Source organism: Oryctolagus cuniculus, chromosome 18 (genome assembly GCF_964237555.1).
Source record: "Oryctolagus cuniculus chromosome 18, mOryCun1.1, whole genome shotgun sequence".
Classification (NCBI taxonomy): domain Eukaryota; kingdom Metazoa; phylum Chordata; class Mammalia; order Lagomorpha; family Leporidae; genus Oryctolagus; species Oryctolagus cuniculus.
The window spans coordinates 21,897,286-21,919,047 of NC_091449.1; the positions used below are offsets into that span (position 1 = coordinate 21,897,286).

Sequence of the window (21,762 nt, forward strand, 5' to 3'; positions counted from 1 at the left end):
ATTCTTTAGAAGGCAGCAAAGCATTTCACAGCTTGAAAAAGAAAGTCTTTCCCACCAGCACCTCTACCCCGGGGGGCTTCTCCCTGGAGCTGTGCTGCCTTTGGCCTCTGGGGCCCTGAGGACCTCCTGGCTCCACCCCAAGGGCCCAGCCCAAAGCAAGCAGGATCTCTCCCTGAAGTCTTGTACTTTATCTTTAAATGTGGGGCAAATTGCACATTCTCCCCCTTCAGGTGCACAAGTTTATCTCAATTATTCCATCACCAGGCCTTAAGCCCCAGTTCTGGGAGTCAGGGGGGCACTCAAAGGAGTCTCCATCCTCTCCCCTCCCCGAGTGCCTCCTGCAGGTCGGGGAGGAAGGTGGCTGTGGCCCGTTTAAGGGTACCTCATTCTGGCTGAGCGGTTCTCCTCGGCTGGGCTTGGCTGGGCTGAGTTCTCTGTGTACCTCAGTACATTTAACTCCCCATGGTGGGCACTGTCAGGGTCCCCACCTCATATGAGAGGACACCGACACTGGCAGCAGTGAAGCCCAACGTCACCTGGCTGGATTCCACAGACTTCCAAGTTCACGGCCGGGACAGGCCCAAGGAGAAGGAACTGCCTGTGACAAGGAAAGGGGCAAGTGCCAGGCTTTGGTCTTTAGGCCGAGGGAAGAGCCCCGAACAGGGTTCCTGACCCACCCAAGGCTGCTCTCCTTGCTGTCCAAGCTCCTTTCGCGGGGCACCCCCTGGGACCCTCACAAGTGCGTCTGCAGAGCCCCAGGTGGGTCACAGGCAGGACTCAAGGTTGACGCTGTGCTCCTAGTGGAGCACGTGGGGAGGGGTCTCCTGAGCCTCCCTGGCTGCATGGCAAGGGCTCTGGGTCCTTGGTCTTCTTCCCAGTGCCAGGCACGGGGCCTGGATGGAGATCCATGGCCCTGCTGCTCACCAGGCGCAGCTGATGGCGAAGAGCCCCACCCCACCCCCATTGCCCTAAGGGGCTCCTGGGAGGCCTCAGGGCTCCAGCACTGCAGCTCAGCAGAGTGGAATGAGCCCCAGGGGAACCCAGAGGGGAGGCCCTGGAGGCTGTGGCCTGGCTTCAAGGCCTGGGAGAAGCTATGCTCTGTCCCACCACCCCACCCTTAGGTCTGGTTTCTCCTGCGGGTGTGGGTGAAAGACCAGAGAGGCCAGGGCAGTGCTAAGCCTCCCTGGAGGTGCTGTTGCAGCTTGGTTCCAGCTCAGGGTTCTGCTCAATGGCTCTCAGACTTTGGGGCCCCCAGCCATGAACACAAATTCCATCCTCCCCTTCTCCCAGCAACAACCTGACTTTGGTCAGTACCCACCTTCTCCCCTACACCACCACCACCACCACTACCACCACCCACCCACCCACCACGGAGGGCTCCAGAGAACCACCTACCCAGCCCAGAGGCTAACCGTGATGGGTCAAGGGTCATCGCCTTCCTAGTAATTGCCTTAAAGTCGGCAGGTGACCAAGTTTCAGCCAATAGGATGAGACAAGGAGAGCTGTTCTCCGTGGGTGTCTGGGTGGGTATGAAGCTTTTAGCTCCACTGTGCTGAGCCCTGGGAAGAGATGGCCTTAGGAGGGCCCTGGTGATGAACATGGCAGAGAAGTGGAGGCCTGAGTCCTTGAATGCTCGTTTATGCTGAACCACCAAGTTAACTACAGGGTTCTGCCTCCCATGCGCTATTTCAAAGACCATAAAGCCATTCTGACTTGGGAGCCTTCACCACCCACTCCCAAATTCAGCGATTCTTCAGAATTTGTGGAGAACACAGAACTATCTCTTGGGGAAATGGCTTAATGCAGACCCATCCTCAGGCCACCACACTGAGGTTCCCACTCACGAGGTCCTGGGTCAACCTCGTCTCTTGGATCTCACAGCAGTATTGGGTCCACGGAGGGCAGGTTACTTTGGTTCTAGCAGCACACCTAGGCTGCAGGTAGAAGGTAAGAAGGAGGGGGACCTGCAGCACCTGGAGAGGGCCGTGTCTTCCTGCCCACACCAGAGAGCAGGAGTGCCGACTGAGCAAGGTGCCCGGGGGCAGAGCTCAGTGAGTGCTGGCCAGTTTTGTTCTACTCTCTTCAAATGCAGGCGATCTGGTGTGTGGGAGGCCCTAGCAGCCCCATATTTCATGGCTCCCTTGAGTCTTTAGGTTCTCCAGGGTCTTACCCAGGAAGCAGGAGTGGGGTAGAAGGGATTCCTGGGGTAAAGGCAGAGGCCAAGGGGCTGGCATTGTGGTGCGGTGGGTGGAGCCATCGCTTGTGACCCTGGCATCCCATATTGGAGTGCCGCCTGCTCTGCTTGTGATCCAGCTTCCTGCTAGGGCACCTGCGAAGGTAGCGGAAGATGGCCTGAGTACTTGGGCCCCCGCCACCTTTGTGGGAGACCAGGCTGGAGTTCCTGGCTTTTGCCTTTGTCCTGGCCTAGACATTGCTGCTGCGGCCAGTTGGGGGAAGGAACCAGCCTATGGAAGATCTCTCCCTCTCTCTTTCTCTCTCGCTCTGGAGCTTCCCATATGGGTGGCAAAGACACAGCTACTTGAGCCATCACCCACAGGGCACATCAGCAGGAGGCTGGGGTCAGGAGCCAGAGCAGGAACTCAAACTCAGGCCTTCAATGTGGATGCGGGTGCCCCATGTGATGTGTGGACTGCGCTGAACACCCACCCCTTGCCCTTGGCTTTGCATCTTGCAAGTGACCTGCCTTGTGCCTTGTGGGACAACACGAACGACCTCAAAGCAAACACAGCCTTGAGTCTGCTTTTCAGACTGTGGACGAGATGGTGTAAGTGCTAGTGAAGTGGTAATGATACAGCAAGTTCTGATTAGATTCACATTTAATTTTTGTCTCTTGGTCAGCAGTAATGAAACAAGATGTATTCCTTGAGATGTTTCTGTATGCTTTCCATCCTAATTATACATCTTCAATTGAAAATTGCACCGCCCTTGTATTATCTACACCACAGATCATTGAATGCCCGTCACTGTCCAAGTCCAAGTCTCTCAATGTGAGAGATGGCTGACATTTACTCAGGAACTTTTAAAACGCTCGAGAATAAATTATGACCCGAACTGCCTCTTCTTCATGACATGTACAAAGTTCGGCTCTTTCAGAAAAGGACTTGGGAATAAGAAAACAAAAGTCCCCAGCATATTGGGAAATCAAGGTCCTTCCAAATGGTCAGCTCTTGTTTCAATTAAACTGTGCATTTTTAATATATTGGTATAAAGTGAAACTCTTAAGAAAAAAAGACACGTAGGAATTTAAACTAACGTGGGACATCCTGTTCTCAGGGTCACCGGTAGCACGGTGAGATTTGTCTCCTAAACAATGACACTTAGTAACTCTGTAGTTCCATGAATACTTTTGAAGTGTCATATTCAAACCAATCTCCCGGCCTTGAGGCAAAGAGAAGCAATTAGTCTTGGAGTTGTGAATAAATAAAAATCCATTTATACACCCGTCCTTGACATGTACCTTGCAAATCTTAGAAACTTCATCTAGTGGGAAAAGAAATGTTAAAACATGAATACCAATACTAACCACACTGCCAAGTGGCTTCCTGAAACAGCCGAGTTTGTACCAATCTTTTAAGTATTAATTTATATGTATATATTCATCTGTATGGAACACAAAACAAAGACATTCTGGCCGCCACCGAGGGGAACAGTCTCTAGTAGTATTTCAGAGGGTCCCTGCGCCCCTCCCGGAAGGCCCTGGCAGACAGAAGGCTCTGTCCTGACGCTGGCGGTGTCCTGTCCCGCGATTCCAGCCAGCCTGGGCGAGGGGTCACAATATCTGGACTCTTGGTTCATGTATTTGGGTCTGCGGGGGACGGGGGTGTGGCATGGGGTGGGGGATGTGCTTAGCTGGGGGCCTTTGCTGTTCCTAGCCCCTGCCAACATTGCGGAGATTGGCGCAGTCGGTCACAGGGCTGGACCGGCCGGGGTGCCTAGCCTACTACCGGTGCCGCCTGGCCAGAGCTGGGGGCCGGCAGCTCTGGGAGCCAGGGCGTGGGGAGCGGAGTGGACAGCCCGTGGGCCGCGCTGCAGCCACTGCACGGATCCCTGACCTACTTCCTGGGTCCCTTTCGGTTCTAGGAGCAGCTAAAAATCCATAAATTAAGGAAATTAACTGATGGGGCCTGCGGCATCTTTGTAAGCTATTTAAATCTATAAATTTACAACATTTTCTGCATATATCAAGTAATTGAACTAACTGCAGGGATGTAACTTTAATGAGAAAATTTCCCCCTTCTCCCGTAGTTCGAGCTCTAAATAAATAAATAAAAATAAAAACCTTCCCTTAGGAGGAAAGTTTCGGCTTATTCCCGGGTGCAGAAGTTACACGGCAGCGCGGTCCGGGCGCTGTTTCGGCGCGCCGGGTCCCCGGGTGCAGGGAGGCCGCCCGCGCCCCCGCGCCCCCGCGCCCCCTGGGAGCGAGGCCGCTAGAGGGAGCCCAGGCCCGGCCGGAGTCCAGATCGGGGCCCCGGCGCGGCTCCGGGCCGGAGCGCACCCGCCCTCCTGCCGGAGCCTGGCTCTGGCCTGGGCGTCCCGGGAGCCAGGCGGGGGCGCAGTGCAGGCCGGGCGCGCTGGAGGCTCTGCGCTCGGTTTCCTAGGAGCCGGGAAATGGTCGAGGAGGAGGAGGAGACGGGCGGGGCGCCGGGGGAAGAGGAGGAAGAGGAAGGGGAGGCGGAGAGGGCGAGGAGGAGGAAGGGGCGGCAGGCGCGGGGACCCAGGGGGCCGCCCGGGGTACAGGCTTCCGAGTCGCGGGGAGGGAGCCCTGTGCCGCCGCCGCCGCCTCGGTCGCGCCGCGCGCGGAAAGGAAATGGCGCGCCTCGCCCCGGGCGGCTGGCCCGGCGCCCCCTGCCCGCCCGCCCCTCCCCCGCGGTGGCGGCCGCGTGTCCGCAGACGTCACGGGCGGCGCAGCTCCCCGGGAGAGGGGCGGCCGGGCAGGGACCCCGGGAGCCAGCCGGCGAGGGGGAGGGGCGGCCCCGGCCCGCGGCCCCCGGCCCCGCTCCAGCCCCGGCCGCCTCGCAGCCCAGTTTCTCCCCAAGTCCCGCCCCCAGCCCCGGGCGCCGCGGCGGCGGCTGCTGCTCTCCTCTTTGTAACCGAGGAGTCAAGAAATGTGAGAAACGTGCCCTGTGTTACTTATTTGGGAGCCGAAAATTTATGCCCAGCTGAAAGCGCCCGGGGAAATATTACATCAGATGAAATGACAATGATTAAAATCAGCTTCTCCCCCGCCCCCTCCGCGAGCCCGGAGGAGGCCCGGGCGCCGCGTGGCCGGCCGGCGGGGGGCGGGGGGCTGGGCCGCGGAGCGCGCGGGCCTGGGCGCACCGCTCCGGGCAGGGTCCCGGCGGCGGCCCCGGCGGGAAGGCGCGGGCTCCGCGACAGGCGGGCGGGGATCGCCGGGCGAGAGGAGGGGAAGCGGCGCATTCTTGTCGCTGAGCGCGGCAGGCGCGGGCGCGCGGAGCTAATTGCGACTCTAATCCTCTGCCCCGCGGCGCAGCCGAGCCCCGAGCCAGGAGTCGCCGCGCGCGCCCGCTCGCGCTCGCCGCGCTGGGTCATTCGCAGCCGGCTCGCTGCCCTTTGCGTCCGGGCCGGGCCGCGGCGAGACGCCGGCCACGGGCTGGGGCGGGGGGCTGGCTGTCTCTCCAAGCCATCGGGGGAGGCCGCTGGAGAGAGAGGAGGGAGGAGAGGAGGTGGGAGCGGCAGGAGGGCAGCGAGAGAGCTGCGCGAGGAGGAGGCGGCGGCGGCGGCGGCCGCGAGGAGGGGAGGAGGCGAGGGGAGGGCGGGGAGGGGAGGCCCCGGCGCGCCGCGCCGCGAGGGGCCGCGCGGAGCGGGGGCCGGGGCGGGAGGGGTGGGTGGGGGGAGGGTTGGGGGCGAGAGAGAAAGTAACTCCAGGACGAGACCGGAGCGACCCGCGCGGCGAGCACAGGCGGCCAGGCTGAGCGCGGCGCCCGAGACCGGCGGCTGCGGGGGGCGGGGGCTGCGTCCGAGCCCGATCCGCCGCTCCGGCTCCGAGGTAAGCCCAGCGCGGGCGGCCGGCGCTCAGCGGCCGCGCACCCCAGTCCCCAAAGTGCCCGCGATGGCCAGAAAGTGGCCCGGCCGGGGTCCGGACCTGGGCGGGGGCGGCTGCTTTGTCCCTCTGCTGAGCGGCGGGGGCGCCCGGCACAAAGGCCTGGCGCGAGGTGGGGGGGTACCCACGTGGGCTGGTCCTGGGCGCGGGTGGACCCTCCCCACGCGGACGGGCCGCGAGCTTCCTGCCGCGCGGGCTGTGCGCGTGAGTGTATGCAGGTCCCTGCACTCTGGCCCCCGCACGGGGCCGGCCGAGCGCCCCGCTGGAGCCAGCGAGTTTCCGGGGTCAGAAACCGGCTTGCGCAAGCTGGGGCTTTGGGGGCGCACAGGGCCCCGTTTGGCGCCCAAATCAGAGAAAGAAAAAGTCTCTAACGGGACAGATCGAGTCCGCTGAAGCCCACCCGGCGAGTCCGGGGCCGGAGCGCTGGCGGGGGTCCCGGGCGCGCCGGGGTCCGGGGCACAGCGCACCCGGGAGCTGGACGCGCGCAGCGGGCACGCAGCCGCCGACACCCCCAGCCCTGCGGCCGCCGCGCCTCTCTGTCCTCCCCGAGCCCCCGGCTGCAGAAAGATAAAAGCTGCAAGTTTTCACTCCGTGTCTCAAATGTGCATGAAGGAATTTAACTGCACGAGTGAATAACAGCATTAGTTTCAATTAATTTTTTTTAATCCCGGCAACAATAAACTTTGAGAACAAAAGCGCTTTTACGTCCTTAATTAGGCGAGCTTCCCATCTGTGGTCTCCAAGTGTCTGCCTCTTGATTTAACTTTGTCCCCGCCCCCGCCGCACACCCCTCCCCGCCCCGCCGGGCGCTCCGGGTGCCGGGGCCACCCCGGCCCGGCCCGCCGCCTCCCGCCGCCCCGAAGTTCGCGGCGGCCGGCGGGCTCGGCGGCGGCGGCGGCGGCGGCGGCGGGGCGGGCGCGCACCAGGTGGCCCGCGCGCCGGCCTGCGGGCTCACCCCCTGGTCGGATCCGCGGGCGCCTGGCACTCTCGCCCCGGGCCCGCGCCCAGGGCGCTCGCGCAGCGCCGTCTGTTTACCTTTTATGGTTAAAATAACAGCTTAGCAGAGAAGCGACTTCACGAAGAAGCGATTTAGTGAAATCGTCTCAAGCTGCCGCAGCTCAGCCAGTTTAATCACCCCCAGAGAGCTGAACAACTGCGAGCACAATGGGACACAAAATCATTTTGTGTGTAAATGAGCGTGGCAGTCTGCTCACTTCCCTCCGCTCCGGCGGGCGGGGCTCGGCTGCGGCGGCGGCGGCGGCAGGCGGGCGTGGGACCGGGGGGCTCCCGCCGCAGCCCGGAGAACCAGGTCAATACCGGGCCGCCTTGGAGACCCGCGGGCCCTCTGGCGCGCGCCGCTGCAACAGGCGGCTGCGTCGTGGGCTTGATGCTGCTGTTGCTGGAAAGAACTTGTGTGTCTGAGTGCACCCGCTTTTGTGCTTCTCACCGTAGCTGTGGTGTCGAGGGAAGGGTCGCCGGCCAGCCCCGATGCATTTGTCGGAGGGAGCACTGGAGACTCGGGGTGAGGCGCATTGCCTGGGGCTTCCGATGGTGAGTGTCTGGGCCGTAGACATCATCAGATTGTGCTTGTCGGGGTGGGGGTACTGTCACTTTGGAGTTAGTGCATGGTAGCAAGGGGTGCGGTTGTGCAGTGTGCACTGATGGGATTTCTGGGAATTCCTCTCTGCTGGGTTAACCCTGGGTGCCCTGAGCCTCCTAGGGCCAGTAATCCATTCCTGAGGTCGTTTTGGTTTCTTCGAACTTCCTTGACATAAGTGACCTGGTTTTTCTTTTCTTTTTGTAAGCTTTCTGGGACTCAGGACTGTCCCTCACAGCAGGCCCCTATGAAGGTAGAAATTGAACTCCACGGTCAGCTAAAAGCAAGCCCCTGGCCCCAGAGAGTGTCAGTGCAGGGAAGTTGCCAGGGCGCTCTGGCCAGCTCACATCGGAGGGCAGTTACCTTCCTTCCGTGCCTGGGAGTCCCATGGGGCCTTCGCCGGGTGTTTTCAAAATGCAATGTTGCATTTCAAGGCACAAATTTCATTGCTGGAGTTTAGCAGGAAAAAGCAGCCCTTTGGGTCCCAAGCACTACGTTTGATTGCTCTCTCAAGGGTTAAACCTGTAGGAGAGGAGTCTGGGTGAGGTTTGTGGAGGGGTGTGTGTGTGTGAGAGAGAGAGAGAGAGAGACAGACAGACAGCCTGCAGCGGTGGGAAGGGCTGCAGAAAACTGCCCTTCTCTAACCTGCTTGGGGCTGCAGAGTGCCCTGGGGGTGGCTCCTGGGACTTGGGGACAATCTCATGTCAGGTGGCTATGGCACAGAGAGGCACAGGGTGGCTCTGGGGAGGAGGAAGAGAAAGGGGCCATTTGCTGATGTCTGGCCAGCTCACCAATGCCTCGGGGGCATGTGACCCTGAGGGCTGAAATACATTAGGCCCAGACAGTACCCTTCTGGGGATCTGGAGAGAAACTGGGGTGGGGGGTGCAGACTCTGCAAACAAAGGCAGGTGCTCCCTGCCACTGGGAGCCACAGGGGGGAGAGAGAGGTGGCTTCCCAAGTGACTCTCCCTCCTCCCTGTGGGGGGCTGCAGCTGGAAGAGGCTTCCCTGCTTGGACCAATTGCAAACTGCGTCTTAAGAGCAGCCTTGGGCTCTTCCCTGGGCCGCCGCGGGTGGGGGGACCCATCCCCAAGACTCGGTAGGCACTGCTCTCTGCTGATGCAAGAGGAGACACGCTTGGTAACATGGCTGTAGACCAAAATACCAGGAAAATCAGATTTGTTCTGAAACATTTCGGGCCAATAATGGTGAGCATATGTTTCAGTGCTGTCATCAGGCAAGTTAGCAGACCTGGAGCTGCCCAGAAAGCACGTTGTGTGTGTGTGTGTGTGTGTGTGTGTGTGTGTGTGTGTGTGTGTGAGTGAGCTGTGCGTGGCCCAGAAGTCTGCTCTGGGGATGGAGACAGCAGCAGGAGAATCCCATAGGGCTGAGTGGTGCATGTGGGATCCCAGGGAGCAGATAGAAAGGACGATCCTAAGCCCATGGCCGTGGGAGATGGGTGCCCACCACAGGTCTTGTCGGTGCTTCCCACAGGTACTCTGGGCCGCGATGGAAGCCTAGATGCCTCACCGCAAGGAGCGGCCGAGCGGGTCCTCGCTTCACGCCCACGGCAGCGCCGGCACCGCGGTGAGCCTGCGGGGTGCCCTGGGTCGGCGCCATTGCCCCCTCTCCTGAGCGCCGGCTCCTGGGCTGCTGCCCTTGTGCGGGGCCACGGCTCTCGAGGGACGTGGCTCTCCACCGGCTGTTGACGATTATGTATCTTTTGAAACAAAAATGCTCTTAATTTGATGTGAAATTTACTACATGTACAAAACTCAACGCCTTAGGTGCCGAGGAAGTCGCTAATTTAGAGGTGTCTCGTTACTGAGACAAACTTGCAAAAACCCCTGAATCCCAATTCACAAATTGGTGATTCGTTTGTCAGGGGATATTTCACATCTAACACATAAGCCCGCGACCTTTAATTAGAATTTTGCAGTTTGTTTTATGCCCCTGGAGGCTGACACCTTGAAAAAAATTTTTTTTTCTTGATTTCTTATTGCTAATAAGCATCTTTCTTTTTTCCCTCTGGTACTTTGAAGAAAATGATGCAAATACACTTAATTACAGTGGTGGCCATAATTTGTCAGCTGAATATGTGATCAGGCACGGGCGGCAGTGATCTGATTAGATCTGTGATCACACGGGCAATAAAGGGAGTGCCTGGCTTCGGCGTGGAGAAACTCTTGTCTTCCGCCTTGTTTCTGTCTCCAGGAAGCAGGAAACATGTCCCGGCTGTCTCTCACCCGGTCGCCCGTGTCTCCCCTGGCCGCCCAGGGCATCCCCCTGCCAGCTCAGCTCACCAAGTCCAACGCGCCAGTCCACATTGACGTCGGCGGCCACATGTACACCAGCAGCCTGGCCACGCTCACCAAGTACCCTGACTCCAGGTAGGAGCCCTGTGCATGCTGCCAACGCCCTGGGCCTGTCTCCCTCGCCAGGCCGCTCCTAGGGGCTCTCCAGGGTCCGCCCTGTGACACAGACCCTGGAGCTAGGGTCCTGTGGAAGGGAGCTTCCCACGGGGGCTGGTGGCATGGGCAGCCAGCTGAGGAAGCTGAGGCTTCTGCAGGTTCTTCCTCAGAGTCCCTGGCCTGGCCTGTGTGACTTAGGATTGTGGGTGTGGATTTGGGTTGTGGTAACCCTTGGGAAAGTGCGGAGGGGGCGGGGGGAGAGGAGCTGCAGTTTGCTGTCTTTGTTTGGACCCGCAGCAGGGTTCCCTGAGAGCTGGGGATTCGTGGGTGGCCAGGGGTAGCCCAGGCTGTGGCACCTCCTACCCCTCCATCAATGCATGGGCATCTCTGGTTGAAGGCTCCTCCCTCCCACGAGGGAGCCGCCCTCTCCCTCTTGCTGGGTGCACAGGCCGCCCCCTTGGCCTGTGCGAGGTGCTTGGGCCTGGTTTCTGATTGGCACGGCAGTAGGGCCAGCCTGAGGGGGCCGGGTATCTGTGAGCATTGCCTGGAGGGGACGAGCAGTGCTCGTTGGGGCCGTGAGGGCTGAGCAGTGGGGGAAGGCCGAGGCTGGGGGCATCACCCTCCTTTTATATATTTCAAGTAGGAAGGGGAGCTAATTAATCCTCAGACACCAAAGGGTGGTCTCCAGGGGCCTTCAGCGTGGCTGCTCAGGGCAGGGGGATCCTAGTGCTGGGAGGTGCCTGCTGGCTGAGCCTGTTGAGGGCTGGGCTGAGGGTCCCCCGCCCCGGCAGTGCTCGCCGGAGGATGGAACGCTGGTGGTGGTTGCAGCCCAGCCTGAGGCTTAGAATTTGGGGCGTGCCGGGGTACACAGCAGGGCTGGGCTTGATGGGGCCTGAGCCTTCATGAAGTCGGGGCTCTGGGGGTTTCGGGAGGCAGGAGGAGACTGTCAGCACCAGTAACCCACGTGCGCGCCTGCAGAGCCCTGTCTGAGGTGGGAGATGGATTCTGCTTATTTAATTTCAATTTTGCCTTCTGCGGCATTCCGGAGTTGTTCGAGATAGATCATCCCTTAATCGGGTGGCGACGTTTGTGAGCGGGATCCGTAAAACCTCTGCCCGCAACCCGCTCTGAAGAGTGGTTCCCGCCCGAAACCCAGCCTTTGCCTCTCTAATCACGCCCCCGACCTGGAGGGGACGGTGGGGGTGGGGGTCAGGTCCTGCTGCCTGGGGAACCGGGGTGGCAGGGAGGCATCGCTCCCTGGCCTTCTTTGTGTGTGACCCCTCGCAGAGCTCCTGTGGCCCTGAGCCCGGTACGTGGGATCCTGAGGTTGTGCCCAGGGATCCTGGGGTCTGAGGCTCGGGAGGAGATGCTGCCATGCCTGGGTGGCTTCTGATTCGTGACAGAGTCACCTCCTCCCCCAGGCTGGCTGGAGGTGTGGCCTAGAGGCCAGGAGGTGGCCCAGTCCCAACAGGAGGTCTGGTCGGGGCTGGGGAAGTGGGTTGGGCAGCTGTGCTGGCAAACGCCTCCCAGATCTGTCTCTCAGTGAGTGACTTATCACAACGAAAAAACTGTGCCTCCCCGATCCTGGAAGACAGGATTCCCTCCCTCACCCAGTGTCACGGGTAGAGCTGCCTGAAAGTTGACAAGGAAGAGTGCCAAGGTCACGTACATGTGTCTCCCTGGGCAGCGCCATAGAAGCCCGGGGACCTGCCCTTGGGTCTCTTGGCCTGGGCTTCAGGTCCTCAGCTATTCAGAACGGCCTGGGTGCTGGAAAGCCTGGTGCCAGCCGCTGCCCCCAGCCCACCCAGGAGCAGCCTCTGGTCCTGGCACAGCTGCCTAGGGCGGGGAGTGGACCCATGGGTCTGAGCCTGTTTCATGTCCAGTGGATGTCACTTGGCTGCTGCTGTCACAGCCCCACTCTGGCATCCATCCTGGCTGCGGGAAGCAACCAGAGAAGATGCTGTCGGCCAGAAGCCCGGGCACTGGTCAGAGCTGGCCCTGAAACATCCAGAGCTGGAAATAGAAGAAAATGAAAGGTGACAAAACCTGCCGGTGCCTCCCGCTGTGCACGGGGGACAGGTGGTTGGAACACATCCTGCGGAGCTGGCTGGGGGTCAGGTTCCCCAGGGCACACGTGGAGCCGGTGATGGAGGCCAGGAGGTCACCACAGGAGCCCCGTCTGGAGGCCCTGCCAGCCGCTGAGGGTCCCTTCGTGGAGACTGTCCGAACTTCCCCTCCGCCTGCTCACACCCCCAGGGCACTGAGAGAGGCTGCACTGCTGTGCCAGTTGGTCCTGGGACAGAACTGGACCGGGGAAAGATCCAGAACCAGCCCGCCCTGAACGAAGGCAGGTGGAGGACCGTCTCGCCCTGGATCTGCATGGGACACAGCCAGCCCTGGCGTGTGGGTGGCTGGGAGCCCCCCGGGCCGATTGGAGCCTCTGGAGCCCCAGCGCAGCCTTTGGAACTCAGCCTGACCTCCCCCACCCCCACCGTGCAGCCGCCTCTGCACACAGCGCCTGGGCTCTGCGTGGAGGGGTGGGGAACATTCCCAGTGCGGCTGAGCCTTTGGATCTGCTGACTCACCTGCGCACGCAGCCCAGACTTCCTGCTGCTGCCTCATGGGGACCCTCGGCCGCCGCCTGCCTGCCTGCCCTCAACCCCAGCAGTCTCGCTGGGTCATATCTGTATGGAGGGATACCGAAGCTCACCCTCACTCTGACATCTGAACAGCCAAGCTCTTGGGCCTGGGAAGCAGGGACAAGCCGTGGATCCCACAAAAGGCTTTCCAGCAGGCGCCGCATCCCCAGGCCAGGGGACTGACAGGGCCCTGTGGTCTTTGGAGGCCAGAGATGTGTTGTACCTGGGGGGCCGCATTGTACCTGGAGCCTCCATACCCCTCGCCACAGGCTCTGACCTGCTCCTGCCCACCTATGCAGCAGCCTTGCCCTCTCTGCTGCCCACTGGACTGGGGGCTGGGCCACGACACTGCAGGGAGAACAGGTGACCTGCATGGCCGCTCCATACCTGGGGATGCTCACAGCCCATGCCTGGAGTGGGTCAGGATGGTGTAGGTCCGGGGGCTCGGGCGCACAGCAGCAGCCGTAGGGTGGGGCCTTTGGAGTGATCAGGAGCGTCCTTGGGTGGGGGTGCAAGGCAGGGGTGGAGTGTTGGCACAGGCAGAGAGTAAAGGGACTTGGGCCTGGCTGTGCAATCGGGACTGCCCATCTCCTGGGCTATGCCCACATGGCTGCCCAACCCCTCTGCAGGGCTCCTAAGTCTCCCAAGCTCAGCCTGCAACCTGAGCCAGACAGAGCCCGCCACCCTGGGTAGCACCAGCCCTGGCTCTGCGGCCTGGCTCTTCCTCCCCAGAATGGATAGGAGCAGCCATCAAGGGGATCCCACGAGCTTCCTGTGGGTCCTGAACTTGCTGGAACCACTGCCCTCAGGAGCATGGACACTTGTCTGTGCTCCCAGTCACCCCCCACCCCTGTGTGCACACACATTGTCCTGTGGCATGCATGTGCACACGTGTGCTGTGGCGCAGACACATAGTCCGCATGTCGTAACTCCCGCCTGCCTGTTTCTCCTCTAGGACCCTGACGGAAGGTTGTGGGATGTTTGTGACTTGGGTCTCTGGATGGCTGGTATTGGCGGGCGTGTGTCTTTTGCCTGAGATTAGTGCGTTGGGAGGCAGGGGACCGTGTGAACTGGTACCTCGGTCATGTCCAATGCTCGTCCACAAGAGTTGGGTCTTGCCTCGTTCACAGATGTTCACTGGGTCTGTGGCTTCTGGCTGGGGTATGCGATGGTCAGTGTGCTTTTTTTCTGGATGGTTCTATCTGGCAAAGGGGTGTGACCAGGTCTGTGGTTGTGTGGCTGTTTTGGGTGTGTCCTGGTGTCGTTTTCCATGTTACCAGCAGGCTGCTGTGCACAGCAGGGCACGTCTGGTCAGCAGTGGCCTGTGAGTGTGGATGGGGTGTGTTGCTGCCCTGTGGCTTGACCTCCCCCGGTGTCTGTCACAGTCCCTGGGTCCTTGGTGAGCAGCCCCTTCCCCCTGCAGCAGGGCAGGGGGACCCGGGCGCCCCCACCACCTTGCCTGTGTCTCTCCTAGAATAAGCCGCCTCTTCAACGGCACCGAACCCATCGTCCTGGACAGTCTGAAGCAGCATTATTTCATCGACCGGGATGGCGAGATTTTCCGCTACGTCCTGAGCTTCCTGCGCACGTCAAAGCTGCTTCTCCCCGATGACTTCAAGGTAAGCCCGCAGCCAGCGGCTCCCCGGTGCTGCCTGTGCTGTGGCATTCCACGGGGGACGCTGTGACTTAATGAATGGACTCACGGTCGTCATGGCAACCATAAAAAGTTAAACGATAAAGCTGGGGGCTAAATCAGTTTTTCTAAACTAATTTTGTTTTCTCACATTTTTAGCTGATTTATCAGGGTGTAACTGCACCGCTTACCCCAGTCTCACGCTCGCCGCGTGTAAGGACTGCTGTGTGCTGCCCTCGTGACAGGAGTTAGAGGTTCACAGATGGGCTGCTTGTTTGCAGTCTGCAGAGGGAGCGCCCTCGCGGTTGGTCCGGATACCGGCTCGCAGCTGTCTGGGACAGCTGATCTGGGTCCCTGTGTCCTGCCTCAGTGCCACACCCATCCAAGGCACGGGGGATCCCAGAGCAAGGAAACTCGGGAAACGTCCGTCTGTCCGTCCTTCCGTCCTTCCTGCCCCTGGCCAGAGATCCAGTAGCCTGGAGCCCTTCTGTGCTCTCTCCGACTCGGCCAGCGAATGCCAGCAGCTGAGCTTCGTCTGAATACCCAGCGACTCCCAGGCTGCTGTGGGCCTTGCCCTGGGATGCTGGCAGTTGGCTGGGAGGGCAGATGCTTGAGGAGTAGGTTTCTGTGAGCAGAAACGATGGGGAATTCGGCTCTGCAGGGTTTGGGTTTACCTGGGTGATGAAGGTGGAATGAGGGCCAGACCAGGGCAAGGGGCTGGGGCAGAAGGCGTCCAGGGAGGCTCTGTAGGCAGCTCAGGATTTGGCCTCTGACCCTGAATGCAGTGGCAGGGTTGTGAGTTGGGGAAGGATGATCAGATTTACAAAGGGGGACGATCCTGCTGGCTGCAGGGGGGTGAATGCAGGAGGCCACCTGTGGCAGAGGCCACTTCTCCAGGCCAAGGGTGAGAGCGCCTGGGGGCTCTGGACCAGGGTAGAGGCAGAGAAGGCCTAGGTTTGGGAAGCGGCCGCAGATGGAGGCGGATGTGGCTTTTGGCGGGGGCCGGGTGAGCTCTCCAGGGTCCTCCAGGCTTGCAGTTTGAATCCAAGAGTAGACGCCCAGGCGTGGGACAGGCTCTGCTCCCGCGTGGAGGCATTGTGGGCTAGGAGCAGACGTGGGGGTGTTTGGTGTACGACTCCCTCGTGAAAGAAACCTCAGGAGCCAGCAAGAGCCAGGAGAGCAAAGGCCCACGGTGGAGCCTGAGGAGCCGCTGTCAGGAAGCAGGCGGAGTCCCGACGATGTTGGAACTAGGGCCTCCCTCGGGGCAGCTGCAGAAGCTGGGCCCAGCTGGTGGCACGGGCTTAGGGCCTGTGAGCCCCTGCAGGAGGGGCCCTGTTTTGGGGGTTGGGTTTCCTTGCCTTCCACCCAGGGGCCCTGGGGGTACCAGCCGGGCTTGCACGGGGAGCCCCAAGTGGCACGAGTCAGGGCTGGGGCTGGTGTGGGTGTGGGTGTCCTTGACTGGGGCTTGGGGTTGCCCTCTGGGCCTGAGGCACCTTCATATGAGCCCGCCCAGCTCAGGAGTGTGGGCCTGGTAAGGGGCGGGCTTACCATCCCCTCCCCAGACACCTCATCGCACTGGGCCTGCGTGGTCAGGGCCTGGCACTTGGAAGATAGTGTGTGCTCACTTCCTTTCTCTGAGCCGGGTGTTTATGTCTGGGTGTTTTATAGAGTGGGAAACAGGCTCAGGAGCTCAGAGCTGGTAGGTGATAAAGCCGAGAATCCAACCCGAGCAGGTCTGCTCCCTCCCACCAGTCTTCTCTCGGCCTCAGCGCCAGGGGCCAGATGGACCAGTGCAGGTGCACACCAGCGGCTGCCTGTGTGTCATGGCCAGATTGCCTTATGCTGGTACACATTCCCCTGGGCCTCCTGTGCCCCAACTGTGCCATGGGGGCAGGTATCCCAGTGCATGCTGTTAGTCGGAGCAGCCCCCGGGCTTGGACAGGGTGGGTGTGGCCTTCGGCGACCCTGCGTGCGTGCTTGTCCGCAGGACTTCAGCCTGCTGTACGAGGAGGCACGGTACTACCAGCTGCAGCCCATGGTGCGTGAGCTGGAGCGCTGGCAGCAGGAACAGGAGCAGCGGCGCCGCAGCAGGGCCTGTGACTGCCTGGTGGTGCGCGTCACGCCAGACCTGGGGGAGCGCATCGCGCTCAGTGGTGAGAAAGCCCTCATCGAGGAGGTCTTCCCTGAGACCGGTGACGTCATGTGCAACTCGGTCAACGCTGGCTGGAACCAGGACCCCACGCACGTCATCCGCTTCCCGCTCAACGGCTACTGCAGGCTCAACTCGGTGCAGGTGAGGGCTGTGCGGCCGCCGAGCGAGATGGAGGGAGGCCCGGTTCCCGGAGCGGCGGAGCCCTCTGCGATGTCTTAGAGAGGAGGCAACAATGTATCGATGCATAATTTATGTCCCGCTCATAATTAAATGATGGCGCCTGGGGGATGGACTTAAAAAAAATTGATCGGTACTTTTTTTTTTCTTTCCCCAAAAGGATGTTCTATAAAAATGGCCCAGAGTATTTTCAACCGAGTGTGTTTCATTCACCAGGAGTCAGCCTCTGGATTTAGTTGAAACCCCACAGTACCAGGAGAGGCAGAGCAGGGGCTGAGATAGAGGAGGAGCCCCTGCCCCCACCCCCACTGCTGGTGTGGGGGCTGCAGGTGCCCCATCACAGCAGGAGCCTTGTCTTAGCCACTCTCGCCAGAGCCAATGGCAGGCCCGTGTTTTGGAGCGAAGGCAGTGTAGACGTCCGTCACCTACTCTCCTGCTGTCAGTCCTGACTCACTACTGCAGGCACAGTCCACACAGAGGCACAAACCCATGTGAACATGGAGACCCCAGCACCCAGAGGACCCCACCCTCTCCTGTCCAACCAGAGCCCCCTCGAGAGGATGAGCCCTCGGGCTCGAACCACGGGAGACCTGCAGCTCAGGGAAGCAGGTGGCTGGCCAGAAGCTTAGGGGGCAGGAGAGAGGGGACAGGTGACACCCTAGAGGAGAGGGAAGGGGCTCACGGCGTTTCTGGCCTCCTCACATCAAGGCTGTGATCCCTTGGGGACAGCAGGGTGGTGGCCGCCGGCTGGTGGTTCTGCAGTGGCCCTGTCCCTGAGCGTGGCTGAGTCCTAAGGGGTGGTGGTATGCTCTGGGTGTTGCCCACGTGCCACACAAGCCAGGCCAGGCCAACTTGCAGCTGGGCGTGGCTGACCCCCGTGTCTTCCGCACAGGTCCTGGAGAGGCTGTTCCAGAGAGGCTTCAGCGTGGCTGCTTCCTGCGGGGGCGGCGTGGACTCGTCCCAGTTCAGCGAGTACGTGCTGTGCCGGGAGGAGCGGCGGCCGCAGCCCACCCCCACAACCGTGCGGATAAAACAGGAACCCCTGGACTAGGCCCTGCCTCAGGGCCGGCCTGAGGCTTCTTGGCCCTGGGGACCCCCAGGGACCTGGAAACAGTGCTGGGGCATTCTGCCTGCTCGCGCCTCACCTTGGCCATGAGACTGAGGGTGGGGCTGGCCCCGGAGGGCAGGGCCCCAGGTGTCATGGCAACAGCATGTGGGCCGCTGGAGGCGTGCCCACCCGAGGACTGTTGGCGTGACCCAAAGATGCCGTGGTGGGGAGCCCACTGCCAGCTCTCCCAGCGGCTCGGCCCGGCCCGGACGCCTGGCACCGTGTCCCCCTCCGAGGTCGGCAGAGGCGTCCTCCGCTACTTGGGAGCAGCTGTGTGTCCTTCTGCGCGTGCGTGGCGGGCTCCGGTAGGTCTCGCGTCAGAGGTGGCTTATTTTTCTACAGTATTGACAGCGGAAGGAAGGGTCGCCTCACGAGCCAGGGAGGCCACGAGGGTCAGCGCTGCTTTAATCTGGTGCTCCGCTCCCAGTGGGACACGCTGCGGGGCTCTGGGGACACAGGCAGGGAGCACAGGGCTGCGGGGGCTGAAGTAGAGCCCCCGGAGGGGCAGGGCAGCTGGGAGGAGGGCACTGGGGCCCGGGTGGGTCTGTCACCGTCTGAGGCCCTCCCCTCTGCTGCTTCCGGGGGCTCAGGTCGCACTTGGTGGGTCACTTAGCCCACGAACGCCCAGGGACTCCGGTCCCGTCTGCGTGTACTCACACCTGGGCTCCTAGGGGACGTCTCTCCCGGTCCGGACCACACCTTACCTCAGGAATGGGCCCCACCGTGAAGGGGCCCATGGGTCAGCAGTGCCCCCTGGGTCCCCAGCTCAGGGAGCCATCCCCAGCTCCAGTTTTCCCACCCAATATGCACACTGAGTTTTAAAGACACTTCTGACACTAGTCTGGCCGCCAGACCCCACCTCGGGCCGGTGGTCCGGGATTCCGGCCCCAAGAGGTCCTCCCAGACGACAGGCCCAGCCAGAGGTGGCCACCCCCCGGCCCGGCCACCCCATCCCACGTGCTGGCTCTTGCCAGGTGTAGCAAGCACGGAGAACTAGAGGATGGGCCGCCCTGTGTACAATGCTGTAGACTTGTATATGACTCCTTTAATATTGTAAAGACGCTGATGCACCACTGTTGTTTGTGTAAACACGTTCCGTTCCTAGTTCACGCCGTGAGTGACGTGGTAAAGCAAAGCGAAAGACTGAAGCCTGGTGGTGGTTGTGGTGCAGGGAGGTTCGGGGTGAGAATCTGCCCTCAGCACAAATGCGGGAGCGAATGGCCGCGGTGGCGGGGTGGGGGGTGCACTGGCCCTGTTCCCCCCTGCCCTGGGGGGGAGTTATTTATTGCATTTGGGTGTTCCCTTGCTGCTTCTGCCCGCCCCTTCTGGGCAGCACAGACTCTGACTTCTGATTCACAACCCCTAATCGGATGCGAGCCAGGGAGAAGCAGACAGGTGGTGTCCGGCAGCTTTTGAGCGCAGTCTTAAGTGTGGGGCATTTTCTGTCTCGATCGGGCGCAACTCCACTTGCGAGGCCTCCACCGCAGTGTGAGAGGGGTGGCCGGCCATGGCTGAGGCCAGCCAGGGGGCCGGGGCCAGCTGGGAGGACCACAGATCACTTGGGAGCCCAGGAGACTTGGTGTGAAGGAGGTTGAAGGTATCCCCGCAGGCTCCAATCTCCCCGAGTCTTTGAGTGTTTTCCCGCAAAGCTCACGTTCTGTCCCCTGGAACCCCCCTTTCCGTGGCCTCTAAGGGCCACCAGCCTCAACCTGCCTCCCAGGCCGGGAGCACAGAGCAGCTGCTTCCTGTGTGAGGCCCCAGAGCAGACGCCGCCCCACCGTGCAATCTAATTTGCTGGGCAAACTCGCTGGGCTTCTCGGCTTAGCAACGCGCCCACAGTTGGCACAGCTGCATTTTGGCATCTGAGGCTCCCATCGGAAAGGAGGAGAAAGTGTTGTGTTCATTAGGAAGGAAGTCTTGTGCAAACAGCTCCGTGCTGTGTGCTTGCGCGCGGGCGCACAGAGTTGTCTGGTCTAACGCGGCCGGCGTGGCTACCCACGGGCTGAGGCTCTCCAGCATTCCCGAGCAAACCATCTTTTTGACTAAATCATTGTGCTCAGAAAGAAGAGGAAGGACTTACTTAAATGCTACTCTAATTTATTTATTTCTTCACTAATTAAGTAAAATCCAGAAGTATGATTTTGACGTCAACTGGAGAATTTCTGAATTAGGGAAGCACTGTGCTCTCTCCTAGTAGAGATTCACAGTCCCCATAGACATGCAGGACAAATGATGGATTCCTTGAAAGCATTTTTATACTTCCTGGAATGAATCTATTATTAAGCAATCTTTTGGTCAAATACCAGCAGTGTCAATGTTTCTTCTGCTCTTTGTAAACCTCCAAGCGAGTTTTTCTTGATGGCCAAGGGACTGGACAGAGAGCCCGGCCACTGCTGACTTCCGTCTCCGTCTCCCAGTGCACCTCTGCCAACGCAGGCGGCCCTGCCACCGGCCCCCTCATCGCGGGGAGCCCCAAGCCAGGTCACAACACTTAATACTATCTTTTAAAGAGTGTGTTGTTTTTTTTTTAAAGCTACTACTTGACTGTGTTCCTTAGAATAAATAAATGGTATTTTATAAATTACAGCATGGCTGCTTTGTTTCTTAGCCACTGAGGGAGCCACAGGAAGATGCCGTGGCTTGAGTGTTAACTGGGACTTGGCCACTGACAAGGAGGACCTTGAGTGTCCCAGAGCTCCCTGATCTTGGAGCCCTGAGTGACCGCGTGAGCCCCAGGCACCCAGCACACATCCTGCTGCCACACTTGGTGGGTGTGGGCGTGGACTGACTTCCCCTCTCCCCAGAACCCTAGCCTCGACTCCAGGGCTCAGGGTGCCGTGAGCCTTGTGCACTGTGTTGGTTTTGCAGCTCAGTCTGCGCGCACCAGAACACTATCACATTTGCAGAGGGGGCAGAGAAAGCGTGGAGGTGGGGCTGGGAAGCAGTCTGTGTCCTGCCCTTGGCCAAGGGGAGACAGCGGGCCGAGCCCAGGCAGACGGATTCCCTAGAGAATTCTGTCGGCCGCCACAGCTCCATCCCACGGGGCCCTGTTTGGAGTTCCTCCTACAGGAAGTACCAAGGCGAACAGGAAAGGGAGCTGCCGGGGCGGGGGGAGGGGGGTTGGGGGCTGAAAGCAGGATGCTCGGCTCCAGACAGTGGGGAGGGGGCGGGCACTGCTTGGGGCACCTGCGCCCCACCTCAGAGCGCCAGCTCGAGGCTCAGCTCCCCTGCTTCCAATACAGCTCCCTGCTAATGGCCCAGGGGAGCCAGAGGGTGATGGGGTCATGTACTTAGGTCCCTGCCACCCATGTGGGAGACCCGGACGGAAAGCTAGGCTCCTGGTTTTGTCCTGGCCCAGCCTTGGTCATTGAGGCCATTCGGGGAATGAACCAGTGAGTGGGAGACCTTCCTCTTCCTCTCTCTGCTGTTCCACCTTTCAAATTAAGTAAGTAAATAAATAATATTGTTTGTTTGTTAAAAGGGACATTAGGATAGAGCTAGAGGGATAACTGGTGGCCAGAGGGGGCACCTACTGGCCTTGAGTCTGATGCCTGGGCTGACGAGGTGTTGCAGGGAGTGTGATGTCACAGGGTGATTCCAGAAGTAATTCCAAATGAGTGGAAGGCGAGTGGGCAAGGGCTCAGGGCAGCCAGGTGGAACTGACCTAGTCTCGGCTGATGAGGATGTGGCCAGTCCTCTCCACTGCCCCCGGCTCTGCTGAACCAGGTGGCTCCACAGAGAGGGCTTGGCCCGGCCTGGAGCTGATGGCCCTGGCAGCTCGCTCATCTCCAGTGGGGGTTTGATTCAGGGGAGCCTACACGGGGGGAGACTGCGTCACTCCATAAGATAAAAGCCACAAGTCTTAAAATGCTCTGTAATGGATGTCCTTAGAATGAATTGTAGCCGGTGCCACAGCTCACTAGGCTAATCCTCCGCCTGCAGCGCCGGCACACCAGGTTCTAGT

The 21,762-nt window shown here is 60.5% G+C and overlaps 1 protein-coding gene and 1 long non-coding RNA gene across 6 annotated transcripts in view; one reads left to right on the top strand and one right to left on the bottom strand.

The window, feature by feature from the left end:
* Positions 1-14,325, bottom strand: part of LOC127491297 (uncharacterized) — a 39,567-nt gene extending 25,242 nt beyond the window's left edge. The window contains exons 1-4 of one of the 4 annotated variants that reach the window (XR_011384233.1): positions 14,188-14,325; positions 13,806-14,050; positions 13,116-13,226; positions 7,118-12,102 (exon numbers count right to left, since the gene is read on the bottom strand). This is a non-coding gene — a long non-coding RNA (uncharacterized lncRNA). Of the gene's footprint in view, positions 1-7,117; positions 14,051-14,187 lie in introns of all 4 variants that reach the window. The other 3 variants (XR_011384232.1, XR_011384231.1, XR_011384230.1) reach the window with 3 other exon arrangements.
* KCTD15 (potassium channel tetramerization domain containing 15) lies at positions 5,207-20,382 on the top strand. Of its 2 annotated transcripts, none has more exons than XM_051846725.2 (6): positions 5,207-6,028; positions 7,535-7,633; positions 9,893-10,068; positions 14,203-14,347; positions 16,349-16,654; positions 17,583-20,382. In XM_051846725.2, exons 1-6 carry the CDS (start codon positions 5,216-5,218, stop codon positions 17,739-17,741), a joined length of 1,698 nt encoding a protein of 565 aa, XP_051702685.1. In that variant the 5' UTR covers positions 5,207-5,215; the 3' UTR covers positions 17,742-20,382. The 2 variants fall into 2 exon arrangements, with proteins under 2 accessions (XP_051702685.1, XP_069919320.1); XM_070063219.1 differs by lacking the exon at positions 5,207-6,028 and adding an exon at positions 9,173-9,265 and having other exon boundaries at positions 7,588-7,633.
* Positions 20,383-21,762: the final 1,380 nt, after the last annotated feature.

Excerpts from the sequence above, each read along its gene's own strand:
- KCTD15 (XM_051846725.2), top strand. The coding sequence starts at position 5,216 with ATGACAATGATTAAAATCAGCTTCTCCCCCGCCCCCTCCGCGAGCCCG. Across the intron at positions 7,634-9,892 it reads ATTGCCTGGGGCTTCCGATG|GAAGCAGGAAACATGTCCCG; the intron begins GTGAGTGTCTGG and ends TTCTGTCTCCAG. Across the intron at positions 10,069-14,202 it reads ACCAAGTACCCTGACTCCAG|AATAAGCCGCCTCTTCAACG; the intron begins GTAGGAGCCCTG and ends TGTCTCTCCTAG.